Source organism: Quercus suber, unplaced genomic scaffold (assembly GCF_002906115.3).
Source record: "Quercus suber isolate HL8 unplaced genomic scaffold, Cork oak 2.0 scaffold_250, whole genome shotgun sequence".
In the NCBI taxonomy this organism is placed as follows: domain Eukaryota; kingdom Viridiplantae; phylum Streptophyta; class Magnoliopsida; order Fagales; family Fagaceae; genus Quercus; species Quercus suber.
In genome coordinates, this window is record NW_027069706.1 from 270,766 (window position 1) to 289,522 (window position 18,757).

The window sequence follows — 18,757 nt, forward strand, 5'->3', positions numbered from 1 at the left end:
TTGCAGTGACTTCAGCTCAAATGATTTTATTTTGACATTAACTAAGTACAAGGTAAATAAAGACAGATTACGTTATTCATCAAAAAATAAATAAATAAAGACAGATTATGTTAATGAATTAAAGATGAATGGTTACCACTTACAAGTTCTGACTTTATACTAAGTTGGCACAAGTACCAAATTTCAATCCTCTCACTTGCCTCTTAAAGGTTGTGCTATAATCCTCAAAGTAACCTGGGGGATCGAGTTGAAAGAAGTGCTTAGCTTCTAAGATAACTTCTTTCCATTTCTCAATCTAGTGAAACAATTTCAGTTGATTTACTTCAATTATATATCAAGACATTCTAGTACTGGGCCAAATGTCCATGGTTCTTTAACTGACTCATGATATCTTCCAGCAACTTGTATATCTCTTTACTCTTTGAGTGCGATTTGTCGCCCTTGCGGAACTCATGGACCACACCATCAAGTTCAATTGAACTACACCCAGGAGTCTTTTTCATGTTTTTCCCTTTCATTGCCTTTCTCAACTTCAATGCATCTCTCCATTTATTTGAAGATGAATATATATTTGACATGAGTATATATGCACTATCTCTTTCTGGCTCTACCTCTAAAAGTTTTCTCATTACACTTTCTCCAAGCTCAACTTTCCCATGGATTCTACAGGCTCCCAATAGTGCCCCCCAAACAAAGGCATCAGGCTCAATTGGCATGTTTTTGATAAACTCTTCCGCCTCATTTATCAATCCTGCACGTCCTAAAAGGTCAACCATGCAGCCATAATGCTCTGTTTGAGGTATGAGATTGTACACACTTGACATTTCCTCAAAATACTTCTGGCCTTCTGCCACAAGGCCTGCATGACTACATGCTGAGAGGACACCTATAAATGTCACCTCATCTGGTTCTATGCCCACTATAGGCATCTCGGAGAAAATAAGTAATGCCTTCTCTGCTTCCCCATGCATAGCTAACCCAACAATAATGGCAGTATATGAATATACATCTCTGCTTTTCATTCCTTGAAACACCCTAAATGCTTGGTCTATACTTCCACACTTTGCATACATATCCACAAGTGCATTCCCTATATACCCATCTGCCTTAATCTGATTCTTGTCAATATATGCATGAACCCACTTCCCCAACTCAAGTACTCCAAGATTGGCACAAGAATTTAAAACCCCAACTAAAGTAACATCATCCGGCTTAAGACCTATGTTTTGCATCTTCCGAAAGACATCCAATGATTCCTTAAATTTGCCTTGATGAGCCAAGCCCGATATCATGGAGTTCCAAGAAACCACATTCCTAAAAGGCATCTCATCAAACAACTTACAGGCAAAGTCAGCATCTCCACAGTTCAAATACATATTAACCAATGCATTTCCAACAAAAATATCCGAATTCACCTCATTATCACGCATATAATCATGTATCTTTCGCCCCAATTCCAAATCACCCAATTTAGAACTCGCAGAAAGCACGATGACCAATGTCATCTCGTCTGCTCTTAAATTTGAGTCACACATCTCAAAAAACGCTGCCACGCCTTCCCTCAAGAACCCCATTTTTACATATCCCTGAATAAGCGTGGTCCACGAAACCAAGTCTCTTTGAGGACTTCCATCAAACAGCTTCTGAACAGCTTTAATAAACCCACAAACAGCATACAATCTCATCAATGTATTCTTTACATACACAATGGATAAGAGCATCCCTGTCTTGATGCAATGCGCGTGAATTTGCTCGCCTTCTCGTAGCGCCTGAGACTGCGCACATGCCTTAAGAACATATGGAACAGTATAATTATCAGGAACGAGGCCTTTGATGAGCATTTCACGAAATAATGCCACGGCTTCGAGTGAGAAAGAGCTGTTCTGGGCACTTGAAAGCGCTTTTATAGCGTTGTTGTAGAGGATGACATGTGGGTTCTCCAAGTTTGTTAGAATAGAGCGAAAATAGGTGAGGTTTGCACCAAAGGAAGAAGAGGAAGTAGTGCATAGAGAGATGAGCTTGGGATATATGAGCTGTGGGGCTCGGAGACGGAGAGGGCTGGTTTTGATGAGGAATGCATGGATTTGTTTCAGTTGGGTTATTGTTTTGCATGATTTTAGTCTGTCTAGGACCCATAATTCTTGAGAATTCATGTCATAGGCATAGGCATCTTGATATTGGACTCTGCAGGAGCCTATAATTTGGGAGTTCATGTCATAGTAAGTCAAAAATTTTCCCTGCAATAAAAATAAGCCACCACCGAACGGGTGCGGCTTGGTGATAAGAGTTATTCCATTGCTTCATATGATATTTGATAGAATTTGAATGGTTCGAGAAGTATAGATTTAATAACATCATCAAAGCCCGGTAGCACACCTGATATTACTTTTATTCTTGTGAGGTTCTAGGATGGCTTTTATCTTGCAATTTTTAACTTTTTAGAATGTAATTAAGACTCAAATTCATGCTATTTTCATTTTTCTATTCCAAAGAGATAGATTTCCCATTAATAAAATAAGGTATCTTATTAGTTATTATGGTTGAATTTTTTAATAAAATAAATAGAGACTCCTTGTAAAACTCTTAATTTAGGACAACAAATGTCACCAGTTGAATCTCTACTTTTTTAAGAGACGATTAACACGGCCTACACTTGTTCATCTGGGCGGATCCCCACGTAGCAAATCATTAACACATTTGTGTGCAAAAAATACAATGTAACGATATTAGGCGAAAATACCATTTTTGTCCTCACTTTTTGAGGTTATAGTCAATTTGGTCCTTATATTTTAATAATAGTTAATTTAGTCCATGTTATTTTCACATTACAGTCAATTTAGTTCCTACTATTAACTTATTAACGGAATTGCTTATGTGACAAACAGTGTGCACTATTGACATACTTAAAGATGACGTGGCTAATAAAATAATGATAAAATTTTTTATTAGTCATTAAAAAATTTCATGTCAATATTTAAATTGTAAAAATAAAATAAAAGCAAACAAAAAAAATCCCAAGAATAAAAAATTAAGATCATCCTAAAATTTTCTTGTATTTTCCTGGTAACCACTCACAAAACTCAAACTCAAATTTGTTCCAAATTTGATTTTCTGCTTCTCTGTATTTGTTTCTCTCTGAAACAGTAAAACCCAGATTTGATCTCTCTCTCTCTCTCTCTCTCACACATCTAACAATCTCTTAAATCTCGCAACAAACTCACAATCAAACTAACAACAACAAAGACACGTATTCAAATAAAGAATACCCAGAAGACCAATATTTCAATTGCTTTTTTATATTTTGTTTTGTTTTTGGACAAGCAAAGAGAAAATGGTTCCAAGGAAAGAATTGAAGGAAGGAAGGTGTCTAAGTTTGCGTGTGTGTGTTTTATCTTATGGCCAACATCGTGTCCGATGGAGTTGCGGCGGTCATTGGCCGCAGAGGAGAGCGAAGACATTTTCCCTGGCAATTAAGCGGTGGCGCTGCTGGTAGTAAATGCTAGAAGAGCTTAAGGACTTTGACCATAGAGGCCAATCTGTGCTTTAGCCATGGAGGATTGACGCTAGGTTTAGTTGTAGATTAGAGTCATTAGAAAGTGAAAATTTTGGGTTTGCAAGTGAGAAAGAGAGATAGTAAGATAAAGAGTTTGAGAGAGAAGAATAGTCAGATATGGTACAATTTTTTTTTTTTGATAAGAAATACGTCAACTTTATTAAGAAGAACGAAACGGGAATACATCTTGAGCCGTAGCGTTCTCAATAATGGTTGGATTTTCCTCAATCCAAGTTACAAATGAATCTAAATTTTTGGTGTATTGAGCCAAAATGTGTGCTGGTCGATTCCCTTGGCGATGAACATGGGAGAACTATGCCACTCTAAAGTCTTGAAGTCTACATTAGCATGCTGCGACGATGTTGGAGATGGTAGTAGAAGGAGTTGTTTTACTCGTAAGTGCTTGAAAGAGGAGCTCTAAGTCGCATTCAAATGTTACTTCCTAAAGCCCCACGTCACATGAAAAAATAATACATTCCTCTATAGCTTTGGCTTCTGCTTCTAGTGGGTCGAGTGGCACCCATAATTTCTTGCTCATAGCTGCAATGACTTGCCCTTCGTGATCACGACCACCACACCAATGCCTGTGGCTTGCGCTTGCTTGAAGACGGCACTATCTATGTTTATCTTGTACCATGGGCTGTTTGGTTGAGACCACGTGATAGTGTGTGGGACGATGGGTGACTGGAACTTGTGGTTTGCACTCAGAAACTCTTCAAGTAGGAATGTTGCTCTCTGAATGATACCAGTGCTTGTCTGCCGTGTCCCACCTGTTCTAGCAATGTTTCTCTTGTGCCAAAGGCTCCAAACAATAGCCACGCTGAGTCCCACACGTTCATCCCCAGCATGTTGAACTAACATCAGGTGCTAAAGGATGTCAAGAAATGAACCAAATCTAGTCCCGTGGTACTGAACAGGGATGCCAGACGAGGTCCATACATCTTGAGCTTTTTCGCATTCCCACAAGACATGGCCGTTTGTTTCAACATCTAGTCCGCAAGCTTCATAAGTTAGGTCAGTGACAGTTTTTCTGCCACAAAGGTTGACTTTTGTTGGCAAGACATTTTTACATGCACGCCATGCAAAAGAATGTAGCTCATTTGGGATGTGTAAGCGCCAAAGAGTTCTCCAAAATAATCTTGTATTTTGAGCATCCGAGGGACCACCATGGGTAGCAGCTGTGTTGCCAGTTATTGAAAGGGCAACCTTATAGGCACTAACAAAGAAAAGGCCTTTTGGAGTATATGCCCACACTATGCGATTAGGTGGGAGTCTATGGCTTAGTGGTATGCTAAGGATGGTTTGGGCTTCATGTGGTGGGAAAATCTCTTTGACGAAACCAATCCTCCATTGCCTTGTTTCTTGGTCAATCAATGAACTGACTCGTGAGTTGGTAGGCAGAGCATATGGGTGGGAAGTGATGCGAAAAGTAGTGCTAGTGGGTAGCCATTTGTCTATCCATACTGAGTTTGAGTCCCCGTTTTCAACCTGCCAGCGGTACCCTTGTTGGATAATTTTTTGGGTAGCCATAATCCTCTTCCAAGCATAAGAGGGTGATGATCCTAAAGTGGCCTTGAGGAAGTCACCATTAGGAAAGTATTTTGCTTTGAAGACTCTATAGACTAGGGAGGAAGTGTGAGTTTGCAAGCGCCATCCCTGTTTAGCCAAGAGAGCTAGGTTGAAAGCCCTCAAATCCCTAAAGCCCAAGCCACCTTCAGTTAAATTGATAAAAAAAAAAATTATTTAAAATTTTCTATTTAAATGCTGACACATTGTAATTTTTAATGTTTATTTTCCACATCATTTTTAAATGCTAATGTGGCTAATAAAAAACTTTACTTTCTTTTATTAGCCATGTCATTTTTAAGTATGCCAACAATGCACGCCATTCACCATATAATCAATTCCATTAGTAAGTTAATGGTAGGATTTGCCACATAAGAAATTCCATTAGGAAGCTAACGGTAGAGACCAAATTGACCACAAGATGAAAATAATAAGGACCAAATTGACTGTTACTAAAATGTAAGGACCAAATTAACTGGGACCCAAAAATGTAAGGACCAAAATGGTATTTTTACCATGTTATTAATTGGCAACTTCATCTTCAAATTTCTTTATATGGCCAATGAATTGAAAAAGGCCTTTGTTTTTTTTGGAAAGTTGAGTCAATCATTCATTAATATGTAAAGAGTCTTGGTACAAAACCTCCACCGCCGGTGGTGGTGAATCTTCTAACCAATACATTTCATCACTAAGATTCTTTGCATACCTAGCTAGTGAATGAGCCACCATATTCCCCCCCTCCTAATACAATTAACTGATGCATGCTGCATTCCCTTAAGATAAAACCAAATATCCTCATAAATATGTCCAAGTAATGAATTGTGGGAAGACAAATCTGATACGGTTTTCATCACTGTAACATTGTCACCTTCAACCACAATCTTTGAAAACCCAACTTCCATGGCAAAAATCACTACTTTTCGACATGCCAATGCTTCTGCCTCTTCGTTGTTTCGCACAAAGGGTCCCTTCACTGACATCCCAACCATCACTTCTCCCTATGCATTCTGGATTATTGCTCCAAATCCTGAACATCGCTGATCCAAGAAAATAGCTGCGTCAAGATTGAGCTTGAACAGATTATGTGGAGGAGGCTTCCATTATTGTCCGCTTGGTGCTACCACTGAAATAGCCAAATGTTCTTGCACCTTTTTGTAGTCTTCAAGATATTCTACTACTCTTCTGTTCAGCCAACGTGGATCCTTCATCTGTCCGCCATACTCTGTCATCTTTCTCTGGTTCCACATGGTCCAAGCTTGAATCAAGAAGAGCTCCATCCCAGCTGCATCCAACCTGTTCATTAGCACCTCAAATAGCTGCATAAAATCATTAAAAGTAGTGGAACATTTTTGCATCATGGTTGAACTACCAGCCTACACATCTTGGGCTGCTGGACAGTCCCAAATAGCATGAATCGCTGTTTCTGGAGCTTGTTGACAACAACGGCATGTGTTATCTCTGATAATCTTTCTTTTAGCCAAATTAACTCAGGTTGGCAATATCTCATGATAAGCTTTCCAAGCAAAGACCTTCATTTTGTTTGGCACTCGAACCTTCCATAGCTAATTCCATGCTTGCTGCCCTGCACCTGTCGAACATTCAACCCACTCCCTAAGCACCTTTCTAGCCACGTGGTACTCGGACTTGACTGAATAAATCTCTTTCCTATTATGCAGCCACACCATTACATCAGATACCCACCTATGACTTAGAGGAATTTTACAAATTGCCTCCACATCCTCCCTATTAAACTTCTCCATGATGACATCTTGCCTCCATTCATGTAATTCCAAATCAATAAGATCCGAAACTCTCCAATCCTCCTCACCTTCATGTACTAGATGCAATACCATGTTTGATGGATAATTTGGAATCCATTTATCCATCAAAACTTTAATGGATTCCCCACTTCCCACTCACCAACAAGATCCACTTCTCAAAATGGGCATGGCAACCATAATACTCCTCCATACAAAGGAAAAATTGTGAGACATAGTAGCATCCAATAAGTGGCATCTCAGAAAGTATCGAGCTTTGAAACATTTGAAGAAAAGGGAATTTTGATCACGCATTAATCTCCAACCTTGTTTTGCTAACATTGCATAATTAAACAATCTAAAATCCCGAAATCCCATCCCTCCAACATCCTTAGGTTGAGTTGAACTCCCCCAACTCTTCCAATGTATCTTTCTTTCATTGCCCACTTGTCCCCACCAAAATTTAGCATATAAAGCATTCAGTTCTTCACACAATTTTACTGGCAACAAGAATACCCCCATAGTGTATGTTGGAATTGCTTCTATAACCGCCTTTATTAATACTTCCTTCCCTGCTCTTGATAACATCATGTCCTTCCACCCTTGGTAATTTTTTCCAAACTCTATCCTTAAGATAGGAGAAAGTTTGATACTTTGCCCTCCCCACCAAAGTAGGTAGCCCCAAATACGATTCAAATCTCTCTACCACCTTCACCCCCAACATTGACACAATCTCTGCTTTTTGTCCTTGTTGCGTATTACTGCTAAAGTAGACTGAAGATTTCTCCATATTAATGCATTGTCCAAAAGCATTAGCATAGGTTTGCAAGACTTCATTAATAACTTCAACCTCTCCACCCTGTGGCTCTACAAAAAATTATAGAGTCATCTGCAAACATGAGGTTTGAGATTCTAGGCGCCCTTTTACATACTGACGCTCCCTTGATACGACCATCCAATTCTGCCTTTTGTAATAATGAAGTGAATCATTCTGCACATAATAAGAACAAATATGGAGAGAGAGGATTCCCTTGCCGGATTCCTCTAGATGGACGAATATTGCCATATGCTTTTCCATTAATAAGATTGGAATATGTGGGAGTAGTCACACACCCTATCACCCACTGAATCCATCTTTCTGGAAACCTCAATTTAGTCATAATGCCTTGCAAAAGAGCTCACTCAACATGATCATATGCTTTACTAATATCAAGATTCAATGCCCATGATCCTTTTTTTTTCCTTTTTTCCTAGAGTGCATAGTATGTAAAACTTTATAAGCCACCAGCACATTGTCAGTAATAAGCATCCCTAGTACAAAATCACTCTGTATAGAAGATATGACAGATGGTAGAATCTGTTTCAACCTATCAGCCAGCACTTTGGAAATAATTTTATAGAGTACATTGCACAGACTAATTGGCCTAAACTTAGACATTCTCTTAGGGGATTTAATTTTAGGTATGAGGACAATATTAGTATGGTTTACATCAGAACCCATAACACCAGAATTTAAATAGTCTAACACAGTAGTAACTACATTATCACCGACTATATGCCAAAACTTTTGGTAGAAAAAAGCATTTATACCGTCAGGTCTAGGCACCTATGTTGGTCCCATTTGGAACACCATTGCCTTTATTTCCTCAGTAGTAAAATCACTGGACAATATCAGTTGCATATTTGGGGTCACCTTATGCTCCACAGTGTTAAAACAATCATTAACCTGAGAACAAGTACCTGCAGTAAACAAGTTTTCAAAATAATTTATTGCCGCCTAAGGAATATCTTCCACCTCCTCTACCCAACCTCCATTAGAATTTTTTACACCCTGTATATAATTTCTCCTCCTCTGTGTTGCTTTACAGCGAAAAATTTTGTATTCTTATCCCCATGTTTAAGCCATGAAATTCTAGATCTGTGCCCAAAAAATTTCCTATTTCAGCAATAAATCATCCAATTCCTTGCTCACCTCCAAAAATTCTGCCTTTGAAGCATCCGTGGTCTCCTACATATTCAAGTTTTCCAACCTTTTTTGTAGCTATTTGATTTCTTCATTATTTGGCCTAGCTTTAGAAACTCCCCAAGCATTCAACTGATCATTACAGTACCAGATTTTCTGCTGAACCATTGCCAACCCATGCCCATCATTATGCTCCATACTCCATGCTTCTTTGACAACATCTTCACAATCCTCCCAAAGCAACCATGTTTCCTCAAATTTAAACCCTTTCCTTCCTTGTACTTTATGCTTGTCAAATTGTTTTGTGTGAAGAACAGTTGGCAAGTGGTCCGATGCATGAGGGGCTAAATGCACCACTAAACTTAGCTAGAATGTTTCTCTCAATTCCCTTGCTGCAACAACTCTATCTAGCCGGATTCTTGTATTTGCCTCTCCTGGCCTTTTATTATCCCAAGTATAGAGATAACCCTTGAAACCCAAATTCTCCAATTGATCTCCAATGCAACCCGAAAATCTTCAACTTGACTCACTTGGGCTGGCCGTGTACTAAGCTTTATAGAGGATTGGAGAAAAGCATTAAAATCTCCAATACATAACCAAGGGCCCTCCACAAAAGTCTTGAGATGGTTTATTAGTTCGCAAGATTTGTGTTTTTGCTGCGCTTCCAGCTATCCATAAAAGTATGTCAACCACCACACAAATCCATCTTCCTCCTTCACTTTTACGAGTATATGATTATCAGTAAAATTGATCAAATCCACCACAATATCATTCTTCCGCAATAAAGCTAATCCTCCACCCGAGTTAGGTTTCTTAAGAATGATTTTAACCGTGCCTCCATTAGAAAACACACGTTGGGAGCTTGTTTCCTCACAATCTTATGAAGGCTGCGATCTCTCCAAGGGTTCCTAAGCCCTTAGCAATTCCAATTCCAACTTAAAAGCCTCATTGCTCCCGGTAAGGGTGGTCAACCACCCTCACCGATCCATCATCATTATTTTGATCCGATTTCTCCCCCTTTCTTCTCTTATTTTCTCCTCTTCATCTGGTATAGTAGCATGTAAATCAGTAGAACTTCCTCTCTTTCCAAGCACTAGTGTATCCGTGGCCCTTATGATGCTTCCAAGCCCATAATCCATCCTTATAATTCTGGTCCATGCTGATTTTAGTTTAGTCTGAGTTGGTCAAGTCAGATTTGGCCCAAATTGCTCAGTCACATTGATGTCAGTCACGTTGTTTTCCTTGAAGCTATCAGATTGTGACTTGAAGCTCTCATCATCCTTATCCATATTATTAGTGATAGCATAAGTATTGTTAATGTCCACTACTCCTCTATCCCCTAAATTATCTCTTTGCTATATATCCAGGTTTCTTCCATGCTTTTTGGAATTATCCAATTGATTCAAGCTATCTAATCCATCATTCACGGTCTCCACTTCCTGGAATTCAGCCTCCTCCCCATGATTTTTTACTGGACCAGGTTCTGCTGTACTCCTCCGCATCAGTGATCTTTGTCGGCCACCAGTAGCCTTTAACCACTCACCCTATTGGTAGTCTACTCCCCCCTATGTCTCTCAACTACATAATGACTCGCACAATGACGTAGATCATGCCTAAGAATACCACAAAAGTAACAAAAAATCGGCAATCTTTCATATTTAAAATTTACCCTACGCTCCCCATTTGAATCTGCAATAAATCTTCCACACCTCAATGGTTTAGAAACCAGTAATGTAACGCATAGCCTCATAAAATAATTCAGCGTATCCTGCCCTCTCCTTCTCTCCACATCTTCCACCATGCCCAATTTGCTACCTATTTCTTTTGCTACTTGCAGAGACACCATATCAAAAGGAGCCCCCCAAATTTGAATCCATAGAGATGCATGCTCTAGTTTAACATTACTCGCAGTCATCCCTCGATGCCATCTCTTGAGTAAAAGCAGTTGGTTATCAAAGCTCCATGGCCCCTCTTTCAATACACAGCTTAAGTCAAATTCTGTTTGAAATTTGAACTCAAAACAGATTTGATACGACCTCTAAAATCTGCAACTCAGAATTCATACCCCACGCTTTCCTTATCGTACTCAAAGCCACCCTTTTGTTGAAAGCTTTGCAAGTCAAAAACTTTCCGATCAAACTCAAATTACAACTCTCAATCTTAGTTAATCGAACCTCATCAGATATCGCAATAATCTCTCCTACCTCGGCTGTCAACTTCATGTTTTCCAAACGGTCAATCACGTCTTCGGCCATTTGGAATCAAGTAAAAATAACCAAAAACAAAAAACGCAAGCCCTTAGTATCAAACTAAGGGAGGGAGAATCTTGTTTTGGCAAAACAAGAGAGAGAAGCTCCTACATGAGAGGAGAGTAGCTTTTATTTTTACTTACTAGTAACCATTTAAAAAGGCCTTTGCTATTTACCCGTAATTAATGGTATACAATTCTATCTTTTAATATATATATATATATATATATATAACTAAAAACTAAATGGTACAAAATGCTTTGAATGATCTTAGTAAACCTCATTTTTATCTTTCGGTGCAAGAAATGCCAGAATATATATATATATATATATATGGTAATAACGGAAACTTCATTGAAAGTGAAAGAGAAAGGTTGTTAGATATATAATGTCTGTTATAGTACACGTCCAGATTATCTAAATATATTAAAAGCAAAACATTAGAAGGAGGATTATCTAAGATTACAAATTCCTCAGCTTGTCTTACACCCTTCTTGCAGGTGCATCAGCACACTTATTAACTTTTCTATACCAATGTTTGGTCTTCTTCGTGGGTACGTATGTGACTAAGAAGGTCCAGCAATCATCAACTAGAATAGTAAATGTAAGGTTGTTATTTACAACTATTTTGTGTTGGCTTAATTTCATGCCAAATTAGATTGTATTTTTGTTCAATCATATGTACCCTACATTTTATGTGGGATTTTATTGTATGGGTTGTGTATGTAAGAGAGTGTGAAGGGTCAAGTGCCTATTGAAGACAAAGTGGATTACACGAGAAGTTTCGTGAGAAGCCTTCCCACAAAGTGAGCCACATGCAGAGCACATGATTGGAATGCGAAGAGTCATGACAACTGATTTTCGCGAGTATTTCGCTGGTAAGGCCTTCCTACGAAATACTCGCAAAACATTTTGTTTTGCTATTTTGGCATATCTGCTACACTATATCTTCACCCACACTATATATACCCACATTACCTACATATTGGAAGGAGTGCTTTCAGAGAGAAAACCCTAGACATAACCCTTGAGAGTTAGAGATTGTCATACCCACAATCCTCTACACAATCTTTTGTGGTTTTCCTCAACTTTTACCTCTCCATATCCAAATCCTTGAGAGGTTGATAGCCCAAACACTTACCACACTCATTTTGAGTGTAAAGTGAGGTTTTGGTGCTGTTGGGAAGCATTAGAAGAAGCCATTTGTTTGGTAGATGCATCAGGCTAAATTGCGTGATTTGGAGAGCTAGAGAAGACAAGACTTCGTCAAGTCAGTTGGTAACAGGAGTTTATAGGGCTCAAGTACATGGGTTAAACTAGGCTTGGAGGGTCTTTTGTTATTTGTGTACTCCAAATTATTCTCTAATGGATCAATTTACCTATTGGAGGGTAGCAGAAAGGATTTTCGCTAAGTTCTTTGGTTTACTCTTCGATAACACGTCTCAGTATTATCTTGTGTTTGCATCTTTCTTCCCTACTCTTTCAGCTTTCATTTTATTGTTGATATTTGATGAATATGGCTTAGAGTAGTTTTATTGTTTGATTGCTAGCATTTATTTTATTCCGCACTTAGTTTAAGTTAGAGTAAAATTAAGCAAGCCGTAATTTTAATTTGGGAGTCTAAACAACTCTTGTGTTTTCACACATATTCAAGATTTTCGTAAATTTACCAAGAGTTTCAACACAGCTATTGAACGGCAAAGTATCACTAAGAATACTTTTACAAAACCTAGGCTAAAAAAAGTGGTTAATAGGAAAATTGTATAACCCACCATAGGGTATCTAGATGACGGGCTCCTTAGTTTAGACTCTGGAGCATAATGTAAATTCAAAAGTCTCAGGTTTAATCCCCTTCCCCCCCATCACCCCCCCAAATTATTGGTCTATGAGGTTTCTATAGTTTCTCATGAATAGATAGTAAAATATGAGGTCTATGGAGTTTCTAGAGAGTCTCATAGATATGGAGTGAAATAGTCTAATGTGAAAAAACTAGTTATGATGTTGATGGATATATTTCGATGGAAAAATGGCATGGTAGGCCCTTCACTAGAGCAAATATTAATGACTTAAAACTCATACAAATTGCATTATCATACTTTGACGAAGGCCGTTTGTCACAAAAATTTTTTTTTTTTTTTTTTTTTTTTTTTTTTTTTTTTTTTTTTTTTTTTTTAAAAAAAAACTTTAACGAAGGCCTATACCATCATCCATTGAAATATATATAATCATAAGCATGACAATTAATTTTGTTGGCACAACATGTAGAAAATAAATGGGCAAAAATGGGCTTTTGCCCCTTTCATCCAAAAGATGTAGCAAAATGCCCCTTTTCTTGAAACTATCTAGCAAAATTGGAGTTACTCAAAATTGTAGCAAAATGCCCCTTTTCGTCCAAAAGATTTAATAGCTTAAAACAAAGGTTGGAATTACTTTATGAGCTTTTGGCTTTAAATAAGAGTATATGTTTAAAATTGGAGTATGGAACATCCATCTAGTGATTTATACTTTATAATCATTTCGTTTACATGCTAACATAATTAAAACATGAGAGATCTGGGGTTCAATCTCTGCCTACACCAAAAACTGATTGGTATCTTGATCTGATGATAAAAAGATATTATCAAAAGTAAATGTCATAGGTTGAAACTCTCTAAAAAAAAAAGGGTATGTACGACAAATTATAAAAATATTATTGAATGCCTACTCAATTTATGTGTAATGTAATTCTTTCTCATTAATATTAAAAACGAGTTTAACCCACTATTTGAGTAATTAAGTTTTTCTTTTCTTAATTATAGTATTAGTAAATCCATCGAGGTTGTTATAAGCATATATCTTTTTCTTAATACGGTTTTTTTTTTTTTTTTTTGTTTTTTTTGGAGAAAGAGGCATTCATTCATTCAATCATAATAATAAAGCATCCTGATACAAGGCTTCTAAAGTTGGTGGGGGAGAATCCTCCAACCAATATACATCATCTTCTAAATTTCTAGCATGTTGAGCAAGAACATGCACTACATTGTTAAATGGTGAATATCATCCACCACATTGCCTAGGAACAAATAGTTAACCACAGATGAAGAAATGGCTTGCATAACATTGGTATTATCTCCCTCTATCATCAAACTAGTGAAACCAGCATCCACAGCGAATTCAAGAGATCTTCTCCACAGAAGGAGTTTAGCTTCCTCACTTGTATCAACCTTCGGCCCAATGGCTGTCATACCAACCATAACCTTGCCCTTCTCATTACGAATTATTGCACCTATACCAGATTTCTCCATCCTTGAAAAAATTGCTACATCAAAGTTTAACTTGTATACCGTAGGTTCGTAGGTGGAGGTGGCTAGTAGACTTCACTGCTTGATTAATCTGTCGGACTCACATTTAGGTGCACCTAGGCTTGTTTAAACTCCTCCAAAAACTCCTTTGCTCTCTTGTTAAGGCTGGTCAGATCCTTCAGCTTCCCTCCCATCCATTACACAATTGCGTTGGTTCCATATTAACCAACATTGAACCCAAAACAGCTCAATTTCTTCTGTCGAAAGCCTGTCCACCAAATGCTCCATCAGCTGCATGACATTTCGAAAGCCTGAAAATCCCTTCTACAATTTCGAAATGTTCCCTGCCCACACATCTTGCATTGCAGCACACTCTCATAAAACATGAATTGCTGACTCTAACTCCCTGGTACAGATTGGGAATTTGTCTTCATTAATGATTCTTCTCTTTGCTAGATTGAACCTTGTAGGAAAAATATCATTGCATGCCCTCTACCCAAAGACTTTAATTTTATTTGGTAAACAAAGTTTTCACAAAACTGGCTAGGTAATTTTCCCAACACAACCCCCTGAAGATTCAACCTGATTCCCATTGCCTTAAATTCTTCTTGCTATCTTATATGTAGACTTGACAGAGAACTTCCCATTTTTGTTGTGCATCCAAATGATTGAATCTGAAACAACTCTTCTGCTAAGAGGAATTTTACAAATTGCTTTGGCTTCTTCTCTATGGAACAATGACATGATCATATCACTTCTCCATACATGCAACTTCGGATCAATTAATTCTGAATCAGCCATCTCATCAACTAGCTCATGAATTGGATGAAAAACTTTGTTTATAGGATGATTGGGGATCCATTTATCCCCTAACTCACTTATTGAGGACCCATTGCCAACCCTCCAACAGTAACCCGATTTAAGAATAGGAAGTGCAGCCATCAAGCTTCTCCACACATAAGAACATCCAAGTGATTCTTTAGCATCAAGAAAAGAGGACCAAGGAAAATAACTTGCTTTGAAGCACCTGTATAACAATGAACCATTGCCTTGGATCATTCTCCAACCTTGTTAGCCAACATTGCTAAATTAAAATCTCTCAAATCCCGAAATCCCATACCACCCTCCATCTTTGAAGTTGATAGCTTATCCCAATTCTTCCAATGAATTTTCCTTTCATTGCCTACTTGACCCCACCAAAATTTGGCACACAAATTATCCAGTTCATCACATAATTTTATAGGAAGTTGGAAAACACTCATAGTGTATGTTGGTATAGATTGTGCAACTGCCTTTACCCAGCTCTAGACAACATCATTCATTTCCATCCTTGCAGCTTCTTCCATATTCTATCTTTTAAATAAGAAAAGGTGTGGTACTTGGCCCTTCCAATCAAGGTTGGAAACCCTAGGTAAGATTCAAATCTCATCACTTCCTTGACACCCAAAATTTTCAACATTTGCTACCTCTGAGTTCTTGTTGTGTTAGTGCTAAAATAAATAGATGACTTCTCCAAATTTATGCTTTGGCCTGAAGCCTTTGCATATGTTTGGAGAATCTCCACAATGATCTCCCTTTCATTCTGTATAGCCTTACAAAGCAACAGAGAATCATTTGCAAATAGTAAGTTAATGACTCTAGGTGCTTCTCTACAAATAGAAACTCTTTTATCCTCCCTTCCAATTCTGCTTTTGCCAACAGAGTTGTAAAGCCTTTTGCACATAAAAGAAAAAGATACGATGACAGTGGATCTCCTTGGCGTATTCCCGTTAATGGATGTACCATACCATAGGGTTTTCCATTCACCAAAATAGAGAAGGATGGAGTGGTGACACAACTCATCACCCTCTCTATCCATAATGCTAGGAAGCCTATCTTCTCCATAATCCCTTGAAGGAACTGTCATTCAACACGGTCATAGGCCTTGCTGATATCTAATTTCAATGCCAATGTCCCTTTCTTGCCCTTCTTCTTAGCATGCATTTTGTGTAGTGTCTCATAGGCCACCAAGACATTATTTGTGATCAATCTTCCCAGTACAAAAGCACTTTGTGTACGAGATAATATGTGGAAGTACTTGTTTCAATCTGTTTGCCAAAACATTGGAAAATAATCTTGTAAATCACATTACATAAACTTATTGGCATAAAGTCAGACATTTTTTTTCAGGATCTTTCACTTTAGGAATAAGAAAAATATTTGTGTGATTTATCTCAGGTAACATATTGCCATTATTTAAAAAATCCAACACAGCAAAAATAACATCATCATCCACTATGTGCCAAAATTTTTGATAGAAAATGGAATTCATACAATCGGGTCCTAGGGCCTTGGTAGGTCCCATTTGGAATAGGGCCACTTTAACTTCTTTAGCAGTGAATTCACAAGACAAGACAACCTTCATATCTTCGGTCACCCTATTTGGAACAACATTCAAGCACTCCTCCATTTGATCACTAGCTCTTGCATGGAAAAGAGTATGAAAATAATCTGAAACTACCTCCACCACTTCTTCTATTACCTCCACCCACTACCTTTGAGCATTTTTAATACCCCTAATGTGGTTCTTCCTCCTTCGTTGTGTAGCTTTGACGTGAAAGAATTTTGTATTTTTATTGCCATGCTTCAACCATGAAACTCTAGTCCGTTAAGCCTAATAAATATCTTGTTTCTAGAGAAGCTCATCCATCTTTTTACTTAACTCCAAGTATTCGGCCTTGCTAGTTTCAGACACTTCTTCTTCATGCAATTGGTCCAACCTTTTTTGAGTCTCTTTGATAGCTTCAACATCCAGATCAATCCTTGTTGAACCCTAACTCAGAAATTTAGCTCCACATGTCTAAATTTTCTACTTAATGGATTCAAGTCCATGTGTAGCAGTAGTGTATCTACCCCATGCCTCTTACACTGTGTCCTCACAATTAGCCATCAACAACTAAGACTCCTAAAACTTGAAGCCTCTCTCCCTTCTTTGCCTTTGCTGAATAAAAGATTGTATATGCAACAACAATGGTAGGTGATCTAATGCATGGGTTGATAAGTGTGTAATTCTACTCAATGGGAACTTTCTTATCCAAGCTTCATTGGCCACACCTCTATCCAATCTAATTTTTGTATTTGCTTCCCCCGGTCTCTTGTTATTCCATGTAAATGGATATCCCTTAAATCCAAGGTCTTGAAGTTGGCAAGACTCCAAAGCTTCCCTAAATGCATCAACCAATAAAGTTTATGGTGTCCTTTTGCTTTTCTTCTCTGAAGCATGTAAAAAAGCATTAAAATCTTCTATAACCAACAAAAGTTCCTCTACAAAAGTCTTCAAATACTCCAATAATCTCCATGATCTCTCTTTCTACTATGCCTCCAGCCATCCATAAAAACAAGTAAAGAACCGTCTAAATCCATCCTCCTCAGTTACCATTGCTAAAACATGGTTTGCAATATAATTAATAATCTCCAAATTAATAGTATTCTTCCACAAGAATGCTAACCCTCCACTAGCATTAGGATGCTTAACAATAATCTTATTTTGAAAAGGCAAATTACTATATAGATTTTCAAATCCATCATTGTCCAGTCTTGTCTCCATAAGAAAATAGACTGTGGGAGCTTGCTCCCTCACAATCTTGTGAAGGCTTCTACCTGTCAAAGGGTTCCCAAGCCCTTAACAGTTCCAATTTATCAACCTCATTACTTCTGGCAAGGGTGGCTGTCCACCCCTGTCGATATATCAACAACATTACCTTCTTCATTGAGCACTCTTCCTCTCTTGGTCTCATGTTCTTCATTCTACCCACTAATAGTCTCCCTTGTATCTCTCTTCCCAAGTGATGGTAACGTGATTACTCTAGCTAAACCACCAAGACCAAATCCATCCTATTGATACAGGTCCATGTAGTTTTGGGCCTAGAAGTAGATGGCCCAGATTCGTCCATGAGTTTATCAACAGAAGATAATAAATTATCAAGAAGCCCATCTACCTTGTATTCTGCCTACAGTTCATCTGAATTGGAAAGATATAATCCCTCCTCAAAACCTGTATTTGATTTAGCATTACCTTTTAAATTTTGCATTATTATCAGACTGGAACACACGACCTTAGAGTCCTTCTCTTTCACATTTTCATGGTCAACGTACTCCACTCCATTAGTACACTTCATTCACGTTTCACTCCATGAAAATCATGGCATCATCCTTATCTTCCTCCCTAGGGTTTCCTGGATCTTGCTCTCTTACCGTCGCCGTCTTCCTCAAACTATGCACCATCAGATCTAAAAGCTTCATAGGGCCATTGCCTTCACCCTCCTCCGAATTGGATTTGTTACTAGTATATTGACTAGTAAGAAAATCTCCATATTGATACTCCAGATTTCCACCATTCTTCTGCACCG

The 18,757-nt window shown here is 38.1% G+C and overlaps 1 protein-coding gene across 1 annotated transcript; it reads right to left on the minus strand.

The window, feature by feature from the left end:
• Window positions 1-2,362, minus strand: LOC112002336 (pentatricopeptide repeat-containing protein At1g08070, chloroplastic). The gene has a single exon (XM_024034519.2). The coding sequence runs from the start codon at window positions 2,211-2,213 to the stop codon at window positions 345-347; it is 1,869 nt and encodes a 622-aa protein (XP_023890287.2). The 5' UTR covers window positions 2,214-2,362; the 3' UTR covers window positions 1-344.
• Between the last annotated feature and the right edge of the window lie 16,395 nt (window positions 2,363-18,757).